The following is a 19,639-nucleotide window of genomic DNA, read 5'->3' on the forward strand; positions in this document are numbered from 1 at the left end:
CTTCCTGCTCCTGCCAACCATGCCCCGTCATCATGGACCCTAACCTGTTGGAGTGGTAAGCCCCAAAAGACTCTTCTATTAGTTCCTTGAACATGGTGTTTTATCACAGCAGTAGAAAAGTAACACACACAACACACAAACCCAACAACAAACCCTTGACTTTGGGCAATCAACTCTCCAGACTTCGGTTAAGATGGTCAGCCACCCTATGGGGACTGAGCAGCTTCATGGGGTTGGGCAGGGGTGGACCACTGTTAAAACAAGGACAGTCTTTGGCAAACTACGGCAGTTGTTTACCCAAGTTTAGGTCTCTATCTATAAAATAAGATTGAACTGGACTGGCTGTAAAATTCTGCCAAAATCTGTATTCAAGCAGGCATTGCCAACTGGCCTCAGAACTGATTCTGGTGACTTTGGGTGTATCCTCACAACGGTTAGCATCTGGTCAGCTGCCGTCAGAGTTGGCATCTATTTGCCATCCTTGAACTGAATTTTTTTTTTTTTTTTTTGCGGGGCGGGGGAGTTGGATGTCTGTCCTGGATCTCACTCTGTAGACCAGGCTGGCCTCGAACTCACAGAAATCCGCCTGGTTCTGCATCCTGAGTGCTAGGATTAAAGGCGTGCGCCACCACCGCCCGGCTTTGAACTGAACTTTTGACACACTGGAATTTTAAGGATCGGGATTTATTGAGGATCAACTTTAGATCAAGCTCTGTTGCAAATCCAGACTTTCTTCTGCTCTGGCTAAATGACTTCTCTAGAGCTTGCAGATATTTTTCGTACTTGACTCCATATTTGGGTAAAAATATAGACTGGCAACGGGTTATATATAATTTAGACTGTTTTTCTTTAAATGATGTGCTAGACCTACATAAACACTCTCATACTAACGCTATGAATTTAGGAGTGCATTTTGGGAATTACTAATCTGAGTCTCTTACAAGTACTGGTGTGGTACTTGTCTGAAACCTTCGTCTGCAGACAGACTCATTAATGCCCACCTGGCTCCAACAGCCACCAACTTTCCACCATGATTCAGCTAGATGTCTACTTCCACCTTTCAGTGCACAGTCCACATTCCTCCCAGACTGTGTGAAGTATGCAAAGTCCTCAAGGACTTAAGTTTCCTCGAATTCAAGTTGCTATCTGGGGTTACTCTGCGTGGCTGGCTAGGGAGCCAAGTTCCAGGTAGCCCAGAAAGGGGCAGGAAAAAAGGGTCTGCGGGGCCGCTCCTAGTAGCTAAGGGAGGGGCGGATCCCTTCTGGGCGGCTGTTCGCTGAGAAGCCCGCGGACAGGCCAGAGCAAGGAGATTGTGCTGCGGAAGGAGCCGGGTTTCACTGCAACCCAGCGGCCCCGCAAGCTGGTGGGTGGCGCATGCGCGGCGCGGGTCGTGGAGTTGTGAATGGTGCGTCTTGTTTGCTAGAGTTTGAGGCGGGCGGGCGCGCGAGAAGGAGGGGTGGGGCCGGCGGGGAGGTGGGGAGAGAAGGGGGGGGGCGGCGAGAGGAAGTGGCGGCCGCGGCCGGGGGAGGCTGGAGCTGTGTCTGCGCGGGCTGCAAGCAACGGCTGAGGCGGCGGCGGCGGCGGCGGTAGCGTGGGTTGGGCTCAAGCAGACGGCCGCACCTCAGACTCCCTGGAGCGGGAGCCCACGCGGGCGGGCTCCTGAAACAAAGAGCAGCGGGAGTCCAGACGCCGCGGGTGGGCGGTCAGCCGGTCAGCACCGAGCCCGCCAGCGGGTGCCCGCGCTAGCCCGGAGCGCGGCCGGCCGGCGCGGCCTGAGGGCGGGAAGATGCCGCGCGTCGTCCCCGACCAGAGAAGCAAGTTCGAGAACGAGGAGTTCTTCAGGAAGCTGAGCCGCGAGTGTGAGGTGAGGCGGGTGGGAGGCGCGGAGGCCTTGGCGCGCCCCGAGTGGGCCCGGGCGGAGAAAAGTTTGAGCGGCTTGGTTCCCGGGAGGCCCGAGGCGGCGAGCCGGCCGAGGGGTAATCTCACCCCGGCCGCAGTCCGCCCGCAGACTCTGCTTGCCCTTATCGGAGCGGCGGGGAGCGGGCGGGCGCCGCCGCCGCCGCGGATTTGACTCCTGATTTCGGGCCACCTCTGCCTTGCAGATTAAGTACACGGGCTTCAGGGACCGGCCTCACGAGGAGCGCCAGACACGCTTCCAGAACGCCTGCCGCGACGGCCGCTCGGAGATCGTAAGTCGGCGGGCCCGGGGGCGCGGGGAGGCCGCGGGGACCCAGGCGCGCGCCAGTCACTTGTTGCGCGCGGCCCAGGCGGGTTCCGGACCGCGCCGCGGACGCTGCGGCTCCCGGAACTGAGCGGGCGCAGTCTCACTTCCTAGTCCGGATTCGCACGGCAAAAAAAAGCAGACCCGAGCGGTTCGACCCCCGGGGCGGACACGCGTTCTCCCTGAACGGCTGCGAGGGTCAGTGGTTCCCGTGCAGGCTCGGCTCTCTCGGAGAGGAAGTCAAACCTGAGCCTGGCAAAGGTTATCGCCTAGCCCGTGACCTCGATCAGGGATCGGAGTGTTTGTAGGAAGAATACACCCCTTCGTAAAGAGGATCATTTGGGGTCAGCGATAGTTTGTTTCTGAGAAGCGAGATTGGTAAATCTATATGGGAAGATATCTCCTAATGCAGCCGAGAGTAAATCTACTCCACTTATCTGTCGTCCTAATAGTGGAGGGGGAGGGGGAGGCCCCAATGATGGACCATTTTCTTTTCTTAGAATGTTGAGTCTGAAAGAAACGTTTCTTTTCTTTTCTTTTTTTTTTCTAACCTAAACATGTCCCTCTTAGTATTGGAGTCCCTAAAGAATTGTCTGCCTCTATGAAACGAAACCCGTGGTTGATCTAGAGGCTCCTGTTTGATGTTTGAAGCCTACTACTCATCAAGTCCTGGGTCGAAAAATATTAGTGACCTAGTTCTTCTCTTTGTCTCTTAGTTGTCCTCTTCAGATGGGTTGGTTAGGAAGCAACAAAGGGAAGAAACTATAGGAAAGAGATTCTTAGGTTTCAGTTTGGGTTTTTTGTTTGTTTGTTTTTTTTTTTTTTTTTTTTTTAGTTGAAGCACCGTGTAATGGAATCTTAATATTTGCTCATTGCTCAGTGACAGACCTATTGCCTTAGCCCAAACTTGAAGCAAAGGTACAATTTGAATACAGGTTAACTGTACAAAACTATTGATGAATGTATTCCATCCCCCCACACATTTTTTTTAATTGAGGTGTAATTCACATATCATGAACTCAGTCAACTTTTGGCCACTGAAACCAGATTTATTTTTAAAGGTTATTTTAGTATTTAAAATGAAAGCTGTTGGAATTGAGTTGGTGGTGGGATAACTCTAATTAGCTATATCAAGAGCTGTTAACTATTTGATCATTAAGGTGTTTTATAAAAGAAAGCCTGCCGCTTTCAACCCATATCTGGTTCCTTGAGTAATTGTGATAGTTACATGATTGAAAAAGGCATTAGAAATGCTTTTTAGTTTTGGCTCTGAGTGGTAGAAGAAAATTCTTCAGTGGTCCAGTGATGATGGCATGCTTCCTGCATTTCGGAAGCAAAAGGTGGATGGTAGGTGTACTTGATGAAGAATTTCCTGGATGTTACCAATGTTAAATGTAAAGAACAAGATACAAATAAATTACTGTTTTTTAAAGCTGAGTTGATTTTTTTTTTAATGCAGTGATGCATAGCCAGTAGAATTTATTTGTTTTGTCCAATCAGAGGTTGGTGCATGTAATTATAAATTGGGCATAATAATTCAAGGCATAGTATATCTAAACAGCTGTATTTTAATGTTGTGATATATCAGTGTTATAGTTATTTGTCATAAATTTCTTTCAGAGTGAATTAGACATTCTAGGCTAAATATTTGATTCTTCAAATTTTATTTTTCTGTTTTTCTTTGAGAAAAGGTCATATTTAACCTAGACTCGTGATATATATAACCTTGGATGAATTACAATTCTGCTTGGTCCTCCCAAGTTCTGGGATTACAGGTGTTAGCCATGCCTGGTACAACTGAGAAGCACCCCCAGCTGCTTACAAATTTTAATAAGTTTTGTTTATTTTCTGAAAAATTTTATAAGTTAAGAAAGGTAGATTGAGTCGGGTAGTGGTGTCAAACGCCTTTAATCCCAGCATTCAGGAGGCAGAGACAGGAAGATCTCTTGAGTTTGAAGGCAATCTGGTCTACACATTGAGTTCCAGGACAGCCGGGGATATACAGAAAAACCCATCAGAGAGAGAGAGAGAGAATGAGAATGAATATGTTTTTATTCCATATTCTTGGGTTTTTTGAGATTATAATTACATTTCTCCCTTCCCTTTCTTTCCTCCTTCCAAGCTTTCCCATATACCCCTCCCCACTCTCCTTCAAATTCACAGCCTTTTTTTTTTCATTTTATTCTTATGTTTGTACATATATTTTATATGTGAATATATATGATATAAATATATATGTTTCTGAATATAACCTGTTCCATCCATACAATATTATTTGTATGTATGTTTTCAGGGCTGGACAGCCAGTTGGTGTGCTCTTCCCTGGGGAAGACCACCTCTCCGCATCCCAGCTTCCCTTGGTTGCCTCACTTCTTTGTGTAGGATTGAGGCCTAGTGGGCTTTTCCCCATCCACTTTGGCATGTCCAGTGTCATCCTTGTTCAGCTCATGTTTGCCCAGTCGTGTTGGTGAGATTTTATGAGTGTAGCTTCTGACTCTACTGGAGACACAGTCTTTCTACCCCTTCCCTTCTTCAGTGTTCCCTGAGGGTTAGGTGCAGGAACATTTTGTAAATGTATCCCCTGGGACTGGGCTTCACAACAAGTAATTAGTTGTTTAATTTCTCTTTTTTAACATTAATTGATTGAGTGGAGGAGGCAGTATGTGTGCCATGGTGAGTGAGTGGAGGTCACAGCATAAGTTAGAGATATTGGTTCTTTCCTTCACCATGTGGGTCCCAGGGTTTGAATTCATGTTGGCAGGTTGGCTGTATAAGTACCTTTACCTTCTTATGGGCCCTTTGTTAAGTAATTTAATTATTTGTCTTTGGGAAGGAATTTCACATTTCCTTCTCTTTCTATTTTTTACCTTTTAATTAATTGTTACCTATTCTCCCCACCCTAGTACTAAGACTTGAACTCTAAGGTCTTTAGCATGCTAGGCAAATATTCTGTATACCTGGGCTGTATCCATGGCCCTTTTGAAAAAGTTTTATTTTAGACTTTGAAAGAGGGCCTTACTAAGTTGCTTTGAACCTGTGATCTTTGTGCTTTTTGACTATGATTATGTTACCTTCATTTATTTTTGATGAGTTTGTGGGGGTGGGCAGGCTTTCAAGTTGCCCAGGCTGGACTCAAATTCAGTATGTAGCTGAGGATTGAATTGATCCTTTTGCCTTACATATAAATACAAGATCCTGTTGGCTAGAGAGAGCTGTTCTAGCCAGTGGTTGAGGTCATGCCGAGCCCTCTTCCAAAGAAAACTCCCAGGACCTTCAGCTCACAGAAATAGAGACTGTATTCTGAGTATCTTCTAAATAAATAAAAAAAATCATAATTTTTTTGTTTTGTATCAAAGATATTTGATTATCTGAATTTTGAATTTAGAGGTGATAAAATTTAATGCCTGAAATTTATGTCTTCTGAACTGGCTGTGGCGGAAGTTGGCTTTGTTGACCAAGCTAACCTTGAACTTAGAGATCCAACTGCTTCTGCCTCCTGAGTGCTACTATTAAAGATGTGTGCCACCATGCCTGCTCATTAATTCTTAGAATAAGCATGTTGGAAATGTCTTTTTTATTAATAATACAAGAAATAATTAAGAGAAAAATGACTTGTGGGAGTTATGATTATTGTGAGAAAAGTAAAAGCTAATTCTGTGTGTGTGTGTGTGTGTGTGTGTATGTGTGTGTATATGTGTGTGTGTGTTTTGAGACAGGTTCTCACTTTGTAACAGGCTAGCCTCAGACTCCTAATCCTCCTGCCTCTAATGCATACATTTTTTTTTTTCATTTTCACACTAATACTTTTAATCCTGAAATTCAAATGGTAAGTATGTTGGGTTCTAAAACAAAGTGTGTTGTTTTAATGCTTTCAGAGTTTTCCTAACTCTTTCATAAGTGTAGGTATTTCATTTAAAAAAAAAAAAATGGATTAGCTAGTGTTTTGCTGGGCAAGGTGGTCTGTGCCTTTGATCCTAGATTTCAGGATAGATCAATGTGAATTTTAGGCCAGCCTGGTCTACATGGTGAATCAGGCTAACTAGAACTACATATGAGACCTTGTCTCAAAAATAAAAGGGAAGAAAAAGATGGGGTTGCAGTACTTGCTTATTAGTTTTGCCACTTTTCATCCTCATGAGAAGAATCTTCAGATAATAGGCATGAAGTTAGTGAAGCAGAAACTTTTCTTTTTTGAGTACTACAATTTTATTTATTTATTTGTGCACACACAGCACACAGGCACCCACTCTCACATGAATGGTGTGCTTGTGGAAGTCAGAGGGAAGTTTAATGGAATCAGTTCTTTCTTTCCACCATGTGGATACTGGAGGTGAAATGTGGGTTGTCAGGCTTGTGCAGGAACACCTTTATCTACTGAACCATCTCCCAAGCCCCTGTTTTGTGTTTTGAGACAAGAACTCATGTAATACAGACTAGCCTTGGAACTCATGATCCTTCTGCCTCTGCTGCTTGATTGCTGTAATTACAGGTGTGAGCAACACCCACCTTAGGAAGTCTGAGATTGCCATTCAAATAGGAAGTGAGGTAATAGGATCTGTGTCCAGCACAGAGCTGACTTAGGGCACTAGTAAACACAGCTGTCAACAGACAGGTTTCCTGGGCTGGATTTAACCTGCCAATTCTCTGCTCTGAAAATGTTATCTAAGGCCAAGAAAGTTAGCTCTTCTTGGTAGTTTCTCTTGAGCTGTGTATGTGCTTTGTGCCTGTAGTTTCAGTACTGGAGACATTGAGTGAAAAAGGTGACTTAGGCCCTGGAGTTTGAAGACAGCGTAGGGAAAATAGCAAGATATAGTCTCCAAAGACAAAGCTTAGCATGAAGCTCCTGGTTGTGAACCCAGGACTTGGGTACTTGAGACAAAAGGACTGCCTTGAATTTGAGCGGTCTGAGCTCTGTGCTGAGTTTTTAGGGCATTCTGTGGAGGGAGGGATTGTTTCTTTTATATTATTCAGCACACATTTATTAAGAAATTTTTTGTTTTGTTATTTTTTTTTTGAGACAGTTTCTCTGTAGCTTTGGAGCCTGTCCTGGATCTCACTCTGTAGACCAGGCTGGCCTCGAACTCACAGAGATCCGCCTGGCTCTGCATCCTGAGTGGTGGGATTAAAGGCGTCCACCACCACCACCGCTGCCCGGCACAGTACACATTTATATAGTGCTTATTGATACTTTTCTAAGCAGCTTAATAAATAAGGAAACTGAGATCATACAGCCTAGGCAGATTTCCTTCTAGAATTCTAGTTTTCATTTTTTGGAGGGGATGGGGTTGGGCAGGGTCTCATGGAGCCCAAGTTGGTTTTGAATTTAATATGTAGTCAGAGATGAACTTGAATTCATGAATCTGCTTTTCATTTGGACTTATGCTGGTAGGGCTTTTATGAGTACAACTTGCCCAGTTGAGAGGTTGAACAGTTAGGCTGATGAAATGTACTTATAGTACCAGTAATAGAAATAAATAGGAGGTGGAGAGAAAATATTAGTTAAGGCCAGCTTGGGCTGCGTAGTGAGACCCCTTTCTTCTGAAGTTGTTATTCCTCAGGGGAACTGTTAGGAAAATTCATTATCTAGTAACTTTGAGCAAATCCCCCCGAACGTGAGCCCCTTGCTTTCAAATGAAGATTATGTTTAGAAACAATGAATGCTTCAGAATTTAATTAGCAGAATAAAACTATGCTTCCAGCAAAGAGAAGTTCATACATAGATGACTTTAAAACTTTAATGTATATGGGTGTTTTGCCTTCATGTATGTCTGTGCCCTATGTGATTGCCTGGTGCCCACATAGGTAGGAATGGGGCATTGGATCCCCTGGAAGTTAAGTTACAGATGATTGTGAGCCTCCATATGGATGCTGAGAATCAAATTCTAGTCCTTTGAAAGAGTTGCCAGTGTTCTTAAGAGCTGAACTGTTGCGGGGTGGCGGTGGCCCACACCTTTAATCCCAGCACTCAGGAGGCGGATGTTTGTTAGCTCAGATCGAGATCCAGGACAGGCACCAAAACTACACAGAGAAACTCTGTCCCGGGAAAAAAAAAAACAAAAACAAAAACAAACAAACAAAAAAACTGAACTGTCTCTCCAGCCCCTAAAATGATCCACCACCCCCCCACCCCCGCAAGTCAGGGTCTTACTATATAGCTCTGGCTGTCCTGGAACTCACTATGTAGACCACGGGGGCCTTGGAATCACAGAAATCTGCCTGTTTATGCCTCCCAGGTGCTGAGATTAAAGGCATGTGCCAATATGCACAGCTTAAAATGTTGGGGGTTTTTTGTTTTGTTTTTTTATTTTTCTAGATGGGTTTCAAAGCTGGGGTGTCAGGTTTGGGCCATGCTGCCTGACTGTGTCAAGACACTCTGTTTTTGTTTTGTTTTCATTTCATCTATCTCTGTATGCAAGCCTGTGCGCCGCGCGTGTGTGGTGTGTGTGTGTGTGTGTGTGTGTGTGTGTGAGAAGTTCCCACAGAGGCTTATTTATTAGGAGGGCATAAGATCCCCTGGAACTGGAGTTTCAGGTGTCGTGAGCCACGGTGTGGGTGCTGGGAATTGAACCCGGGTCCTCTGCAAGAGCAGCCAGTGCTCTAACTGCTGAACCATCTCTCCAGATCAAAAATGTATTTTTTGGAAATGCGATTTTTACTCATTTCTTTCTAAATCTCTCTTGGAAAGGAAATAGTGGTATTTTAGGGTTTTGTTTGTTTATTGGGGAAATAAGAGTTAAATTGCTCAGAGGCTGCATAAGAAGATACTTTTGAAGATGGTTTTAGATTTGTTCTGTGTATTGAGCTGTACCATCTTTTTTTTTGAGACAGGATTATAGTTTGTAGCCCTGGCTGTCCTGGAACTCAGTATGTAGACCAGGCTGGCCTCGAAACTCACAGAGCTCTACCTGCCTCTGTCTCCTGAGTGCTGCTGGAATCAAAGGTGTGCACTATCACACCTGGCCTCCTAGTATGGTTTTTTTCGTGGGCTTTGAAACTCATGCTTTAAAATGTACTTAAATACTGCAGGTTTTTTAAAATGCACTACACATGGTTGCATATTTTCTTGAGCCAAAGAATCAAAAATTAAAATATCCCATTTATACAACTTTTAATTATGATATTCTTTAAAATTTTAAATCATGAGTGATTTTTTCACATTTGAAAATGAAGTTTTTAAATCCAAGGATAGAGGTTTTGGTTAGACACAGCAATGTGAGTTCCTAACGTCAGCAAAAAAATGACCTGAAAGAAAGTATTGATTCCATGTCTGATTTTATATTTAAGCAGCCAATGGCAAATGTCCTTAAAATGGAATCAGATGTTTGTAACTTAATACTTAAGAAAAATGATGAGTGCATGTTTTTTACTTTTAAGTATTCTCGGTGCTGCTTGGCTTAAGACATAAACTGATGTAAAAATAAATGACTGCCTGCATAATTTATGTAATGTCCTGCTCCTGATCCTGTTTGTATTGATTTTTCTAAAAGGCTTTTGTGGCCACAGGAACCAATCTGTCTCTCCAGTTTTTTCCGGCCAGCTGGCAGGGAGAACAGCGACAGACACCTAGCCGGGAATATGTCGACTTAGAAAGAGAAGCAGGCAAGGTAGGAAATACCTTTTTCAATTTCAAGTATTGTGGATTGTTTTATTATTGTCTAATTATTTGCATTTTAATAAGGAGATTATTATCTGACTACCCAGACCTATGATCAGATTTATTTTCATGTTAAAAGAATGTAAAATGATTTTCATGACTTTTATAATATTTGATCCTAATTTTATAGATATAATAATTATCGAGATAAGTTCTAACTTATAGGAAAATAATATTCTACACTTAATATTCAAAATTTAATTTCTTTAAAAGTTAATAAGACATATTTTGTGTCTACTAAAATATATTGTGATAGTCCTGTGAAAAATGAACTAAAGAGAAAAAATGGGGAAAACTGTATGTTTGAGAATTTTTTTAAAGAAAGCTCAATGTTTTCTGTATTTACAAACAAATTACAGGTATTTTGTTAATGTAGCAAATCTGATTTTAAGAAAATCATAAGTAAACTTCTACTTGAAAATATTTTCTATTTATTTTAAAAAAAACTTTTCTGGGAATTCAAATAAATACCTTACAATTTTTATGTTAGTAGTTGAGGCTAAAGTTATAAAAATATAGGTAGCCATGTTTACATTGATAGCTACTAAAAATCTGTATTATGTTACTTGATAGAAATTTAATAAATGGTATTTTAGATTGATCTTTGATCAAGGAGTCAGACTTTCAAAGAATAAAAAATATTTTTTTAAAATCAACTGATTTTATGAACTTTTATATCCAGTTGTATACTCAATATTTCTCTCATACTTTCTCTGTAGGATGGTTTTGTTGGTGTTTTGGGGGTTTTGCTTGTTTGTTTTTCTGGGGCGTTTTTTTGTTTTTCTTTTGAGATATATGGTCTCTTGTAGCCGTGGCCTACCTTAGAACTCTTTGATCCTCCTGACGCTACTTTGGACTGTCGGGGTTACAGGTGTGTGCCACCACACCCAGCTTGTAGTATGTTACCATACCTGTTTCTAGCAACTTGCTAAATTATTTTTCTAAGTGTCATCATGAATAGCATAAACTCTTGTATGGCTTGGCAGATTTTGCCTTTTTAGTTTGGGGGGCAGCTCCTGGACTTGTTAATGAATTCCCAAATCAGCCTGGCTCCAGTGAGACCCTATCTCAAAACAAAACAATGCTGGGGTGATGGCTCTGCAGGTAAAAATGTTGCCTGGCAACCTTGATGACCTGAGTTGGATCCTCAGAACCCATTGTGGCTGTTGTCACAGCTTTAGCCTTCCTACCACAAGGTGGGAGATAGAGTCCACCAGAAGCTGGTAGAGTATCACAGTCGCAGAAACAACAGGAGAGATCCCGCCTAAAAAACAAAAAATGGAAGGAAAGAGCTGGTTCCTGAAAAGCTGGCGTCTGGTGTTCAGACACATCTGCACCCCACCACACACAAATAATAAAGTAACTCTTAAAAAAAAAAAAAAAGAAGTAGCAGCATATAAGCATATAAACACTAACTAAAAGATTTATCCGTTTTAAGCACAATGAAAGATTTTGTTTAGATCTGATCTTTTGTTTTGTTTTTCCAGACAGGGCTTCTCTGTTCGTAACTCTGGATATAGACCAGGCTGACCTTTAACTCACAGAGATCCACCTGCCTCTGTCTCCCAATGCTGGGATTAAAGGTGTGAGCCACCACTACCTGACTAGATTTGATCTTTTATGGGCAACCAGCTAATCTTTAGATTGAAAAGGGAAAGGTCGCAGGATTTTGAAAGCAATGAGTAATATTTACACAATTTACTTTATTGTATATTAACTTGCTTAATTGAAAAATGAAAATTAGTATTTATGATGTTTCAATTTCAGTAGCAAATGATAAAACTGGTGCTAGGTATCAAAAAATTTACATCTTGAGCTAGAGAGGTCTGGCTCAGAGGTTAAGAGCACTGCTTGCTCTTTCAAAGGTCCTGAGTTCATTTCCCAGCAACCACATGGTGGCTCACAACCATCTGTAATGAGATCTGGTGCTCTCTTCTGGCCTGCAGAGACACGTGCAGACAGAACACTATACATAATAAATAAATTAAATTAAAAAAAATTACATCTTATTAATACTTGTAGAAGTTTTTCTAAAAGAGGGGCAGATGGTAAATATTTCCAGTTTTACAGGCTTGAGTTCTCTCTTACAGCTATTCACCTCTAGTTGTAATGTCAAAAGAGCTAAACAGGTAAGTGGGGCTGTATTCCAAGAATGTGGTAAAGCTAGTCAAAAAATCAGTATGTTTCTTTCAGATATAGTTTTGCCATCACCTATACTCACCAAAAGAAAGGCAGAAAGCAAACAGCACTCTCCTAGCATATTGCTGCATACTGCTAAGATAAAGTACTCTGGTTGGTTTAAAAAAGGAATACTAACCTAGGTTTTCTCATCCATGGCATTCAGCCTGTGGAATCTTATATTTTTCTTTCTCCCCTTTTATGCTTTGTTATTATCTTTAGACTTTCTGTCTTCACTGGCCTAAGGCTGACTACCAAAAAGACAATTGGAAGAACTTTCCCAAACGTTAATTATTTGCCATTTTTTATCAGATACCAAATGAGTATCATCTCATATTTTTTCCACCTAGTTTGAACTCGTGATCCTTCTGTGCCTATACATCCCGAGTGCTGGGATTACAGGTTTGTAAATTCCATTGCTTTAACCTAGTCATCTCTTTTCTCTTAACTGGTAAGTGACCAGGAACATTTGTAGTTTTAAAGAGGTGGTGTTGGTAGAGAAGCAACCTAAAGAAGGTTAGTAAATGATGTGCTGTGCAGTCATCTGGGGGAAGTGTTCTAGACAAGGAAAAAAACATTGTAAAGGTGCATGCACTACATACTGTATAAACAGCAAGCAGGCCAGGGTGGCTAGAGTAGACTAAGACAGGAGTAGAAGATGAGATAAGAGAATTAAAATACGGAGCTGCTTAATGTGACCACGGTAGACTGTTAAAATGACTTTTGGTTTTTCAAGACAGTTTCTCTGTAGCCCTGGCTATCCTGGAACTCACTCTGTAGACCAGGCTGGTCTGGAACTCAGAGATCTACTTTCCTCTGCTTTCTGAGTGCTGACTTTAAAGGCATGTACCACCACCTCCTGACTGACAGATTTTTTTTAAAGGAAAATGTTAAAATTTTATTTGTGTATATACATGTGTAAGGTTGTGGGAATCTGTGCTTCATATCGGTCCTAGGGATTGAACTCTAGTTATCAGGCCTGGCAACAAGGGTTTTACCCACTGAACAGTCTCACGTGCCCAAAGGTGGTGGTCTTTTTTTTTTATTTTATTTTTTTAATTTCCCCTGGTTTATTTGTTTTATTTTGTTTTAGTTTTTAAAGTCAGGGTCTCATATAGCTCAGACTGATCTTGACTTTGCTATATAGCTAAGGTTGCCCTTGAACTTCTGATACTCTTCCCTCAGTTTTCAATATCCTGGACATAGGTGTGTGAGCCATTACAACTGGCTTGACAGTGACTTTTATTCTGAGTGAAATTGAGAGTGGTTTCAGGGTTCCAAGCATGATATGGTTTGTGTTAGGTTTTGACAGATTCACTCTGCATTCTAGATTGATAATAGATTGTAAGGGCCAAAGTGAAGTGGGGAAACCAGTTTGGCTGTTTAAGTAATCTTGGCAAGGCAGTGGTGGTATAGTGAGAGGTGAATGTGTCCTGAAATAAAACTGTCTGAATTTGTTTATAAATTGGATGTAGTGGGTGGGAAAGAGTGTTAAGAACAGCTCCACCTCTTTGGCTAGAACAACTGGAAATGTGGGTTTGCCATCATCTATGATGGGAAGGGCTGTGGATAGAGGAAGAAGCAGGTTTGCTCAGTGTAGGGTTTGTGATGCGGGTTGCTTCTTTTTATAGCTTCTGTTTCCTTACCTCGTACTTTGAACTCCCAAAGCTAATTAACAAACTGCTTTTTTTGGTGGTGGTGGTGGTGGTGGTGGTGGTGGTGGTGGGTGGTGATTTTTTTGTTGAGTTTTGTTTTGTTTTTTCTTTTCAAGACAAGGTTTCTGTGTAGCCTTGGCTGTTCTGGAACTCACTCTGTAGACCAGGCTGGGCTTGAATTCACAGAGAACCACCTGCCTCTGTCTCCCCATCGCTGGGATTAAAGGCATGTGCCACCACTGCCTGGCTAACAAACTGCTTTTTAAAGTGACCCTTCATCTGTTTATCTCAAGAGTTCAGTGACCTTTGAAAAAGATCAACTTTATTGAAATGTAGTTTAAATATAATAAAGTGTACTAGTTCAATAGCGTAATTTTTACTTTAACAAGTGTATGCATACATATAAATGCTACTTTGATTAAGGTAATATTTCAGCCACTCCAAAAGTTTTCTCAGACTCCTTTACACAAATCTGGGATTGTTGTAGCTGTGTGGTTCTAGGTCAGGTTCTCTCTTGAGGTTACATTTAAACTGTTAGATAGAACTGGACAATCTCTAAAGAGAGTCTAGAGCCAAAGGCTGCACTTCTAAGCTCATATGACTTCTGTTTCAAGACATGTGCTTGTCTGTACTGAGAAAGTGAATGAAGTCACCATGCTTTTTATGACTACTTCTCCGAGTCATTTGTGTCTCATTTAGTTATTAGCAGCTAGTCACTAAGTCTAGGCCACATTCAACAGAGAAGGGGATTATTACACTTGGGTTTGAATACCAGGGTGATGGGATCATTGGCCATGTTGGAGCCCAGCCACAATAATAATTCTTAAATTTAGTGAATTCAGAACAGCTTACAATGTTAGTAAAGAGGAAACAATAATGTTGTATTCAAAACAGTTTTGTGATTTATAAAAATAGCTTCAGAAAATAGCCCCTTTTATTCATCTTTTGCTTATGTGATAGCAAGAATATTTTCACTTAGGCCTGTTGGCGGAGGTCTATAATCCCAACTTCTCCAGAGGCCTAGGTGGGAGTATCAAAAGTTCAAGGCCTTCTTGACCCACAAAGTGAGTTCAAGGTCAGCTTGGGCAACTTAGGGAAACCTTGTCTCAAAAGGCAAAAAGAGAACTGGGGATGTAGATCAGTTTTAGAGCTCTTGCCTAGCACTTGTGAAGCCCTAGGTTCAACCCCCCTTTCCCCCACACACATACTCAATTTTCCCCCAAAACTGAAGGTTTTGATGTTTTGGGTTTTTTCCAACCAAAGGTCTTTATAATAAGGAAGGTCTGTTAGCAGACTAGTTACCTAAAAATAGATGCTTTATGTAAGTTCAGGTTAGAACATAATATTGTATATTTTTGTTTTGAAGTATTTAAAAACTTTGGGGGAGGACAGCCTGACCTGGAACTCATTATATGGATCAGGCTAGCCTTGAAACAAAAAGAAAAGATGTGTATGGGTGTTTTGTCTGCTTGTAAGTTTTTTCACCCTTTGTGTTCCTGGTGCCCATGGAAGAGGCCAAAAGAGGGCATTGAATTCCCAAGGACTAGAGTTATAGAATATTATGAGCTGCTACATGGGTGCTAGGAATTGAATCTTAGTCTTCTGGAAGAATAACTGGTACTCTTAACTACTGAACCATCCCTTATGGTGATATTGTGTTCCCTAATATATTGTGCACCCTAATAAATTTATCTGGGGTCAGAGAACAGGACAGACATAGAGTCCAGAAAATGGTGGCACTCACACCTTTAATCCTAGCCTTCTGGAGGCAGAGATCCATCCAGATCTCTGTGAGTTCAAAGCCACACTGGAAACAGCCAGGCCTGGTGACTCACACCTTTAATCCCAGGAAGTGATGGCAGAAAGCAGAAAGGTATATAAGGCATGAAAACAGGAACTAGAGCTGGTTAAGCTTTCAAGCTTTTGAGCAGCAGTTCAGATGAGATCCATTCGGATGAGGACACAGAGGCTTTCAGTCTGAGGAAGCAGGATCAGCTGAGGAATTGGCGAGGTGAGGAAGCTGTGGCTTGTTCTGCTTCTCTGATCTTGCAGCATTCACCCAATACCTGGCTTCGGGTTTGATTTTATTAATAAGAACTTTTAAGATTCGTGCAACAATCCCTCCAGCCCCATTTGAAACAGTTGTCTAATTGAACTGTTTGCATTTGACATGTCATTGTCTTTGTTTGTTTTGGATAGTACTGAGCATGAGTTATTCAAGTACTCTACCACTGAGTTGTGTTCCTATCCCTTATCTTGGCTCTTGGTCTTCAGGGAAGATTCAAAATACTAGAGTATAGTAGAAAGGTAGAGTCAGTTCAAATCACAACTGTTTGCATAGTCACAAGTGGTAAGTAGACTCTTCCTCATGTGAGGATTAAATGAAGTGCTAGAATATATGAAAACTATATTTTGAAATTTGAATTGTTTTGAGACTAGCCTCCTGTAACATAGGTTGGTCTTAAACTTATGTTTCTTCTGCTTCTACCTCCCAAGTGTATGGATTACAGGCTTGTGTCAGTATGCCCAGCATAGAAAATGCATCTTAAATTGTATTCAAAGTTAGGCTGTTCAGTGGTTTTATAGTGTAAGATTGTAAGTGAATCATAGTGATAGTGCTGTAGTATGACTTGGTAAGTTCAGGTGGGCCTACAGTGCTGCTGGAATACTTCATCTTTCCCTGGTAGTTCATCTTGGTATGTTTTTAATTCTTCTTTACACTGCTTCCTTGTAATTTAGCTGTCAAAAAATCGCTAGGGAAAGGCAACTTATCACAACTTCCATCATTCCTAAGTTGAAGTTATATAGACTCAGCTTAATTCCTCTGCTCTTTCCTCTTAGGACTTATTTCCAGTTTCATTTTATTTCAAATGAATGCAGATGGTTTTGGTTGACCATAATTAATAGTCTTGAGTGATCACATTAATTTTTTTTCATGTAATCTGTTTGACTATATATGGTAATTTTATGGCCCAGTTGGTATAAAGAGTATGAAGAAACCTGATTTCAAAAAAATGGACTTGATTGTTTACTGTTGGTTGACCCTGTACTGATCCTATGAAAATTGAATATTCTCTTCCTGTACTGACCTCAGGAAGAGAAAGGTTAAACTCTTCTCTAAAAAGTAATTTTAGGGCATGGACCTCCTTTTTTTTTTTTTTTTTTTTAAAGACAGGGTCTCATATAGCTCTGGCTGTTCCTAAACTCAGAGATCTGCTTGCCTCTGCCACCAAGGCATGCACCACCATGCCTGTCATAAGATATTTTTGATCCTTTTTCCTTAGCCTTTCAAATGCTGGGATTATAGGCTTGCCAGTGCTTATGAAGATAATAATAGCAAAGTGATTTTTTTTTCTTTTTTTGTTTTTCTAGACAGGGTTTCTCTGTGTAGCTTTGTGCCTTTCCTGGAACTCGCTTTGGAGACCAGGCTAGCCTCGAACTCACAGAGATCCGCCTGCCTCTGCCTCCCGAGTGCTGGGATTAAAGGCGTGTGCCACCACCGCCTGGCTGCAAAGTCATTTTTAACAGAATCTGATTTAATGGATGAAGAATTAATTTTTGAGTAGGCTTCTCTGTTTAAGATATATTGCCTCTTATTTTCCCTCCTTCCCTCCTGATTTTTAACATGTGTGTCTCTGTGTGTCTGTGTGCCTGCCTGCCTGCCTGCCTGTCTGTGTTGGGCAGCTTGTGGGCATAGGTTGCCTTTCTTCCACCATGTGAGTTCTAGGAATTGCACTCAGACTGCCAGGCGTGGCAGCAGTTGTTCTTACAGGGAGCCGTCTTGCCAGCCCTGAATACCAAATTTCAACTTAGACTAATGTTTCCAACGTAAAAACCATGCATACTTCATAGTATGGCTATGGCTAGTACATAAATGAAGGCAGAGACAGGAGTGTTCTTAGATGGAACATAAACATGGATGTGGAAAAGGACTGTCATTTTCAGATGAAGTTCTTGGAAGAGGATGAGCTGAATGGAGTCTCATATTGCAACTGCATTCAGCTCTGTTGCAGATGCTTAAGAGCTCGGGGCAACAGGTGATGAAGCTCCCGCTTTGCGGCACTGCTGTGACTGCCAGCTTTTCTGAGCTCTAACTCAAAAGCATAACAAGCTTTTCACTTAGGGAAAAAATACATTGAGGTTGAGTAAAAACGATTGTGTAGAAAGCATGTGATGTGTTTATACAATTTTTGATTCTGTAGAAAAGTATACAGATCTCATGTTAGTGGTGGTGGGGGTTGTTTTTTGTTTTTGTGGTTTTGAGATGTGGTCTAATGTAGCTCAGGCTGGCATTGAACTAGTCAGTTAGCAAAGGATGACCCTTTCTTACCTTCTCCTAAGCGCTGGGATTGAGGGTGTGAGCCACTGTGCCCAGCTCTTATGTAATCTTAGCAAAAGTCTGAGTTTAGTTAACATACTCTTTTTTTTTTTTTTTTTTTTTTTTTTTTTTGTCATTTTTGAGATAGATTCTTACTATGTGGCTCAGGCTGGTATCAAACTCAATCCTCCTACCTCTGTCTTCCAAGGACTAGGATTACAGTTTTTGCCACTGTGCCCAGCAACATACTAATTTATTGAATATGTGTTTAAATGTGTATACATATACATAAGCTTCAAAAATATTTTCTAGTTTTACATTTTACAATTTGTTGTTTGAACTACATAAAGTAGGTTTATACATTGCATTAGATGACTGTAAGAAGCTATGTTTTCTTCTACATGCAACCCAGTTGTTACTCAGAGGTGAGGGAATGAATGACTGTAGTGATTATCTGGCAGTGGCTGACTGCACTTAGGAACAGAGGGGACCATGTGGCTAACAGAGGATGAGTCAGAATGAAGTCTTTTAAAGGAATCTGTTAAGTAGTCTACAGAAATGATTACAGCTGGGCAGCAAGGTACATATTTCATCAGTGGAATCTTGTTTTCCTGGGTGCTTCTGGCCAGTCTAGCATTACCGCTAGCTTGTCTGATGATTCATTAGTTTGTGGGTAGAACAACTGTTCATTGCCTGGGGATGGGGTCGGAGGATGGCTCTTTCCCTTGGAAAAAAATTGCTATGTAGAGCATTGGTGGAAATGTAGATGTAAACAGTGTTTCTGTGGTGGTCTGTGTTTTTACTTACGTTGACTTGTCTAATTTTTACTAAAGGAGATAGAGTCCCAGCAATGATTATAAAATGTGAGGGATCTGGTTTAGATAAGTGAAAATAAGTAGTTTGAAGGCCAGGCATGATGGTACACACTTATAATCACAGCACTTAGGAGACGAAGACAGGAAGGCTTATGAGTTCAAAGCCATACTGGGCTACATAGTAAGAACTTGTTTCAAAAACAAAAACCTCAAATAAACAATAATAACAAAAAAGTAAGTAGTTTGGAAATAATTAGTATAGGGAAGCTAAGAACTTTTTTTTTCTATTTTCTTACTCTTTTATTAATAAGTATTTAAATATTTATGGGGCGGCTGGGGAGATGACTCATTGGTTAAGAGCACTGGCTACTCTTTCAAAGGACACTGGTTCAATTCCTTAGCACCCACAGGACAGCTCAAAAACATCCATAACTCCAGTTCCAGTAGATCTAAGGGATGCATTCTTCTGGTATTTAGGGCACCAGGCAAGAGACAAATAAGGTACACAGACATATATGTAAGCAAAACTGAATGTTACCAGTTTATTTTTATTATTTAATTTTTTGTTTGTTTGTGTTTATTTTTAAAGGCAGGGTTTCTCTGTGTAGTCCTGGCTGTCCTGGAACTTGCCCTGTAGGCCAGGCTGGTCTCAAACTCAAGATTTACCTGCTTCTGTCTCCCCAAGTGCTGGAATTAAAGGCAATGTCACCATGCCCAGCTTATCAGTTTGTGCTATGGAGATGTGAAATGCTCTTTCCAATTGAAAGATGATGATGATGATGATGATGATGATGATGA

General features: G+C 41.2%; 1 protein-coding gene across 2 annotated transcripts in view; it reads left to right on the forward strand.

Annotated features, from left to right (window-relative positions):
• Positions 1-1,499: 1,499 nt before the first annotated feature.
• The window catches only part of Cbfb (core-binding factor subunit beta), a 46,599-nt gene continuing 28,459 nt past the window's right edge, over positions 1,500-19,639 (forward strand). For both annotated transcript variants that reach the window (XM_028854302.2, XM_028854301.2), the window contains exons 1-3: positions 1,500-1,864; positions 2,103-2,189; positions 9,709-9,825. In XM_028854302.2, coding sequence (XP_028710135.1) covers positions 1,787-1,864; positions 2,103-2,189; positions 9,709-9,825 — 282 coding nt within the window. In that variant the 5' untranslated portion in view covers positions 1,500-1,786. The remainder of the gene's footprint in view (positions 1,865-2,102; positions 2,190-9,708; positions 9,826-19,639) is intronic.

The sequence above is a fragment of the Peromyscus leucopus genome, chromosome 5 (assembly GCF_004664715.2).
Source record: "Peromyscus leucopus breed LL Stock chromosome 5, UCI_PerLeu_2.1, whole genome shotgun sequence".
Classification (NCBI taxonomy): Eukaryota; Metazoa; Chordata; class Mammalia; order Rodentia; family Cricetidae; genus Peromyscus; species Peromyscus leucopus.